This window comes from Nanorana parkeri, unplaced genomic scaffold, assembly GCF_000935625.1.
Source record: "Nanorana parkeri isolate BGI_ZX_2015 unplaced genomic scaffold, ASM93562v1 scaffold2196, whole genome shotgun sequence".
NCBI classification, from domain to species: domain Eukaryota; kingdom Metazoa; phylum Chordata; class Amphibia; order Anura; family Dicroglossidae; genus Nanorana; species Nanorana parkeri.
Window position 1 is genome coordinate 34944 of NW_017308464.1, and position 7340 is coordinate 42283.

The 7340-nt window shown below is 48.5% G+C and overlaps 1 protein-coding gene across 1 annotated transcript in view; it reads left to right on the plus strand.

Annotated features, from left to right (window-relative positions):
* Positions 1-7340, plus strand: part of MYLK (myosin light chain kinase) — a gene marked incomplete at its 5' end in the record, with an annotated part of 71292 nt that overhangs the window by 32402 nt on the left and 31550 nt on the right. The window contains 4 exons of the mRNA XM_018572988.1: positions 516-639; positions 5343-5495; positions 6636-6759; positions 6952-7081. Of these exons, the coding sequence (XP_018428490.1) occupies positions 516-639; positions 5343-5495; positions 6636-6759; positions 6952-7081 (531 nt within the window). The remainder of the gene's footprint in view (positions 1-515; positions 640-5342; positions 5496-6635; positions 6760-6951; positions 7082-7340) is intronic.

Below are 7340 nucleotides of genomic sequence, written 5' to 3' on the forward strand. Positions count from 1 at the left end.
CAGACAAACGGCCGGCCGGCGGGAGGTTTTTCCTTTAACTCTTCACAACTTTGTTCTTTCCACAACATTTGTTACGGCGACGAGAGGTCTCCGGCTCCGGGCTCAGGCTGCACATGTGTCCGTGTTCCCCTCAGTGTCCGTCACTGGGACCCCCAAGTGTCAGTGTGTCATTGTTCTGGGACCCCCAAGTGTCAGTGTGTCATTGTTCTGGGACCCCCAAGTGTCAGTGTACCATTGTTCTGGGACCCCCAAGTGTCAGTGTACCATTGTTCTGGGACCCCCAAGTGTCAGTGTACCATTGTTCTGGGACCCCCAAGTGTCAGTGTACCATTACTCTGTGTGGGACCTGTAGCATGCATTGTGTGTTGGGCAGACAGGATTTTATACCTCTGATGTTTCGGGTCTCAATCAGTTCTCAGTCTATTTTATGATCTTCTGCTATAAGAAAGTTTGTACATGACCTGTATCAGACATACTAATGCGGCACTCACTAACTCTGTCCCTTTCTGTTGCAGAGAATACACCAAATCTCAAAGTCTTGTTTGGAACACCCGAATTTGTGGCCCCTGAGGTGATCAACTATGAGTCCATCAGCTATGCCACGGACATGTGGAGCATCGGGGTCATCTGCTACATTCTGTAAGTTCTGTGTGCAATTGTGTTCCCATAAACTCTCCAGATACTCCCCGGTCCTCCCAGCGCGCTCTGTACATGGGATGTCCGCTAAACCCGTCCCAGTCACGTGTTCGGTCGGGGTCCGGAGCCCACCCTGCTGCGCCATCTCCTGCCCAGCTAAGTGCTTCATCTCTTTGATCCGTTTACTTTTGCATTCCGAGCAGGAAATTGTTTCCACTGTCTGTCGGAATGAATCTCATCCTTATACCTTAAAATGGTTATTAGAGCGGCTGCGAAGTGTAGCCGGAATGTTTCCTGCCGCTCATCCAGAGGAGACGAGATTCATAGCGGAACCATTTATAGAATCTCTCAACAAATACATTATTTCAATAAATAACCAAATAATATAACAAATGTATCTCTTCCCTCAAAGGGATAAAGGGAAAAGTTATATTCCCCAGTGCTGACACCAAGTTACTGAACATCACATACTGGATATACATATGTAACTCTATACAGTCTATATTACTGTAACCTTTCCTAAAACGATGTTACCAACATCACAAGTGCTGAAAGCATTTAACTTTATATTTTTACAGATTAAAAAGAAATGGAATTTCTTTTTAATCTGTTGCGATAGAATTGTTCGAAGGTTTGATTAATTAGCCTTGGGTCGGAAGTAACTGTCCCTTGCTCTGAATTGAATGGCCGCTGTCACCTGTGTGGGGTTGATGGACGGCCCAGTAGATTCCTGGCTTGGTAGAGAGCCGGATGAGGTTCCAGGCCCTCGGAGCTTTCGACCCTAGTTAATGGGTGGGCTCCGGCGGAGGGATCTCTGAAGGTGAACTATCTCCTGATGGGAATGGATACGAGGCTTGGTCGAGGCTGGAGGGTTGGGGGCGGCAGAAGCCAGTGGTGTTGTGCCCCCTCGGGGTGGCGTCCCAGGGGTGCTCAGGAAGTCACTTGGGTGTGGGACCCCACTTTGACTCACTGTGCACTTGGTCACACACCACATTGCTTATTTCTGCACAACGCCTCTTGGACAGGCCTTATGGCTAGTCCGGGGCAATTTTTTTGCACTCGGCCCCTAAGGCCTGTCAGCGTGGTGCACTGGCACTTTATTATTTATTGCACTTAATGCACGATTGGCACGATTGGCTTTTTTTAAAGCATAGTTTGACCCACAGATGCGGAAGGTGCAGGTTTCTTCGGGGCCTATTCCTGACGCTGGGAGGAGATTCTGTGCCTCCTACGGGGTTCTCTGTCTCCTCCCACCCAGGAGGGGGGTTTCTCTTCGGGTGATCCCCCCTGCCTAGTACTGTGTGGGACCTGTTTCGGCAGGTCCCCGACGGAAATGGTCCACCGGCCTTCGGGTTGGTGGGCCAACAGTCTCAACCCCTGTCAGGAGCCTTGTGCCCCCGGGGGGTCGGGAAAGTAGGTCCCTTCTTTTGAAGGACCTTGCACCCTTGTGCACGTTTTTGTGTGCTGTGATTTCACGGTTCACTTTTTTTGTTCACAGGGGGGAAGTTTGTTTTGATGCACGGCCACGGGCTTCGATAAAAAGAAAAAAAAAAAAATGGAATAATTATAAATGTTAAAATAAAATAAAACATTGACATATAATTTCCAAAAGCTCCCATATGATGAGGGGGATGAACCCCTCTTATACACAAGCATGTAGTAAAGTTCACTTTATGGTCCTTCAAACTCTTTGCACTTTTCTCTAAGTGGTCACCAAAATGAATCCTTCATGAAAGTTTCATACGGCCCAAACAATATATTATATCTCACGGTTCCCAGCTCAGCACCGCCAGAATTTTGGGAAGAGTAAAAACAGAAGTCTTTATCGTGTCCATGTGACCCTCCACAGGGACCGCATGTGTGAGATCTGGGATCAGGAAGCCAGTCTTGTCGGTGGGTCCCCCCTCCGCCATACACAGTGACCGTGTGAGCTCAGTTGTTTCTGAGAGGACAGCTCAAATGATATAGTCTTATGTTAGGAAAGGCCATACCCCCCTTGCCCCTCGGCAGACACAGCTTTTGCAGTGAGATCCTCGCCTTTTTTCCTCTCCAGGTAAAAGCTAGGAAGGCTTTGTTTAAAAGTATTATGTCTTTATGCTTCAGAAGGAGAGGTAACGTTTGCTTAGGGTACAAAAGTCTAGCAAATGGAATCATTTTTATTAGATGTATTCTGCCAAAGAGCGAGAGCGGAAGGTCCCTCCACAGGTGCAGCTCATTGCGAATTTTTTCACAAAGGGGTGGATAATTCAAATTGTATAAGGAAGAGGGGGTTTTACCAATTTGTAGACCCAGATAAGTGATGGAACCCTTAAGGTGCCCATACACTGCACGATTCTCGTAGGAGAATGGCGGGAAATCCCGCGATCGTACGAGAATCGTGCAGTGTATGGAAGGCATGCGACCGTTTCTACTGTACGGTCGCACGTCTTCCATCGAACCTGCATGTTTGAAAACCCGCCGGGAATCGTACGATTCTCGGCGAGTCGGTGGCCTGCTGGTTCGACAACTGCCGAACGGGCCGGTGTGCGCACGCGCACACTGCCCGTTTGCAGTCAGCGTAAGCCCGCCCCTCATTACAGTCATCGCAAGCCCGCCCCTCAGGGGGCGTGGCTTGCGATGATCGAGAGTGCGATCTGCCTGTCCAAGATGGTGCAGATCGTACGTTTTTTTAATCCCTTTACAACCATCGCAAGACTAAGGTCTTGCGATGGTTGTACAGTGTATGGCCACCTTTAGCAATACTGAAGATATGCGATGAGCATGAGGCAATTGACGCTGGCGAGGTCAGAGGTAGGACAATCGACTTAGAAGCATTAATTGTCAATCCAGAGAACTGCTTATATCTCAGAAATATGGTCTGGATGAGGGATAGATCACGGGAGGGGTTGCTGGAGAACAGTATTAGATCACCAGCGAAGAGCATTATCTTTAGTTGCGATGTGAGAAAAGGAATCCCAGAGATGTCTGGGGTGCCCTGGAAATATAGTGACAATGGCTCCAAATAATAATGGCGAGCGGGGACATGCTTGCATGGTGCCCCTCAATAGTGGGAAGCTGGTGGAGATATGCCCCGGCGTACAAATACGAGCACTGGGAGAGTCACAAAGCGATGACAAAAATGTTTTGAAGCAACCAGAGAATCCCATCTCATCCAGTACTCTAAAGGGCCAAGGAAATTGAATACTATCAAAAGCCTTTTCGGCGTCAATTAAGATAAGGGCTAAGGAGCAGGCCGTATGGCTTTTGGCATATTCTAGGACTGACAACAATTTACGGATGTTGGAGACGGCCGATCGTCCTTTAATGAAGCCAACCTGGGCTGGGGAGATTAATTGTGGCAGAAGTGTGGCGAGTCTGTCCGCTATGATTTCTGATAGTAGCCCGGCATCGGCATTAATGAGAGAAATTGGCCTGTAAGATCCTGGAAGGGTGGGATCTCTGTCTTTTTTGGGCAGTAATTTAACGTAAGCCTCCGTGCCCGTTCTCAAGTACTCTCCCCCTTGCCATATAGCGTTGAAGACCTTGTGCAATGTAGGTATGAGCTGGTCTTGTAGCATCTTAAAAAATTCGTTAGAGTACCCATCAGGTCCTGGGGATTTACCATTGGAGGAGGCTCCAAAGGCATTCAAGATCTCCTCCATGGATATATCATCATTAAGGGGGGAGAGATCGCCCGCGATTATCGTGGGCAGGGATACGGACCTCACAAAGGATTCGCCTAGTCCCATATCTATTGGGGTAACAGAGTACAGGTTGCGATAGAATTGTTCGAAGGTTTGATTAATTAGCCTTTGGTTGGAAGTAACTGTCCCTTGCTCTGAGCGTAAGGAGGAGCTATGGGACCTTTGGGTACGTTGTCTGGACATGTTTGCCAGTAATTTGCCTGACTTATTTCCAAATTTGTGGAAAGTAAGTTTAGAATGGGACTGATAGTACAAATATTGTTGGGAATTCCCCCGGTTAAAATACAATTTTCTCCTTTTAACCTGGTCTCCCTGTACTCTGGAGTATCGTGGTGCGAGGAGTCCTTTTGGGCTGCTCAGTTGTTTCAATATATCTGGAGATGTAAACCAATTCACTAAAATCTCATATCAGTTGGAACATGTTGATGTCATTATAAAAGTCATTTCCTATATTTTTAAATCTGCAGCTTTCATTTAAATAATGGCATGTAGACAGGAAGTGCTGCAAAGAGGCTTCCGCAATCTGTATCTCACAGTGCTGACAGCGGCTCCTGTATAGGAAAACTTTATTCATAAATACATTGAAATAGTATATTTGTTACCAGACGGTCCATTCTTCTCTTATGGCAGGTTAGCTGACTTCCACCATTTGTTCTCCCGTGGTGCCCTCTAGTGGCTGGTTGAGGGATTGCTGTAAACTACAATCCATGATACTTTTTTTTAATTGTCACTAGCAGTTATTTTTTCAGGGCAAGCTTTTGGGGATCTGCCCCCCCCCCCCCCCCCCCTCCTATGTCCAAGCAGTTCTCATACACAAAATTTAGCAAAATGTGAGCAGAGGTTTGGCAACAAAGAAAAAAACAAAGTTCCATAATAGTAACCTGGAGTTACTCATTCAGTTACTAGGAGCCTCATCAGAGATGATTCTACAATGTAACGATTTCTCATATAGAACATATAGAAGTTCCGTCTCACGTTCTATAAATGGCAGGTCGTTTCTCTCACGGCTTTTCTCTCTTGCAGGGTGAGCGGTCTCTCGCCTTTTATGGGTGACAACGATAATGAGACGCTGGCGAACGTCACCTCCGCCACCTGGGACTTTGATGACGAAGCCTTTGACGAGATCTCGGAGGACGCCAAAATCTTTATCAGCAGTCTGCTTAAAAAAGATATGAAGTGAGTCCGCCTCTGCACCTCTGTCTCTTGTGTCACGTCTACAATAGGGAGGCATGGCGCCCGCTAGACTGTGATCCGACTTTCATCCAGTGAGTGCCATAGTGACTGTCAGTGGCCGGTGCCGTGGTCTGTACTTTTATTAATAAAGAACTCCTCCAGTACATCACATACTTCCTCATCACTGGGGAAGAGCTCCAAACCATTGCAAATTAAAGGCTCATGTATTATTATTATACAGGATTTATATGGCGCCAACAGTGTGCGCAGCGCTGTACAATATAATGAAGACATTACAATTATAATACAATTCAAGACAAGATGGTAAGGAGGGCCCTGACCCTGAGGGCTTACAATCTAAAAGGGGAGGGGCCAGTGATACATGAGGAGGGAGCTGTGTGGGGATGAATTGTCTGAGCGGTCAGGTTGAGGCGGGATCGGCTTCCCTGAAGAGATGAGTCTTAAGGGATCACCTAAAGGCAGTCAGAGTGGGAGATAGACGGACAGGTTGGGGTAAAGAGTTCCAGAGGATGGGAGAGACTGTAGAGAAGTCCCGGAGGCGAGCATGGGAGGAGCTGACGAGGGAGCTGGAAAGCAGGGGGTCTTTTGAAGAGCTGAGTTGACGGTTAGGGTGATATTTTGAGACCAGGTTTGTGGCTTTGTAAGTGATTGTTAATATTTTGAATGTTATCCTTTGGGTGAGTAGAAGCCAGTGCAGGGATCGGCAGAGGGGAGTGGAGGATGGAAGCCAGTGCAGGGATCGGCAGAGGGGAGCGGGGGATGGAAGCCAGTGCAGGGATCGGCAGAGGGGAGATTGGCAGAGGGGGGTGGGGGATGCAAGCCAGTGCAGGGATTGGTAGAGGGGGGTTGCAGACACTGTGCGGTTGGTTAGGTGAAGGAGTCTAGCAGCAGCATTCATGATAGACTGAAGGGGGGAGGAGCCTGTGTAGAGTTCGGCCAATGAGGAGGGAGTTGCAATAGTCAAGACGAGAGATAACAATGTACGCTGTGCTGGTCCCGGTCCCGTCACTCTCCAGCTACCTAGAGAAAAACAAATCCCAGTGAAACAGTTTGAGCCGCAGTGCTTTCTGGGTAACCTGACGCATGGTTCCTGACCTCTGTATTGTGACTCTTTCCTAACAGGAGTCGCCTGAATTGCACGCAGTGCCTGCAGCACCCCTGGCTACAGCAAGACATCAACACCATGGAGGCCAAAAAACTGTCCAAGGACAGAATGAAGAAGTACATGGCCCGGAGGAAGTGGCAGGTACATTGCCCATCTGCAGTGCATAGTAGCCCAGTGGCCAGTCATAGCATTCAGTAGTCGCAGTGCTCACTAAGGAGCCGGGAGACCGTTTCGGTGTCCCAGCCGTGAAGTTCAGTTTTTCGGATTCGGGTCATGTTCCGGCCCGTGCAGTAGATCTAGTGTTAGTTCCATGCGCTCTCCTCTGTGTTCCAGAAAACCGGCCATGCTGTGCGAGCTATTGGACGTCTGTCTTCCATGGCGATGATATCCGGCGCGGGTGGAAGGAAGTCTTCTGGAAGTTCCCCAACCAGCCCATTGTCTACAGAACCAGAGATCGGGGAAGGTGAGTGCAGGGGACTGCCACTGGTGAGACTTCAACTGAGAGAACAAGAGTTCATCAACATACAGTATATCCTTCACGCTACATGGGGCTGCGTGTAAAGCATGATCACGGTGGCTGGTGGGAGGGGCTTTCTGAAAACATTGCTGCACCCTGCCTCAGCACTCGTCTCCAGAGCCCTCAGCCCTGATGCAAGCAATGGGCCGGCTCTTGGGAGGAGTTATGCAAATATCTAAATGCCTTGTAGGGCAGGGGGGGGGGG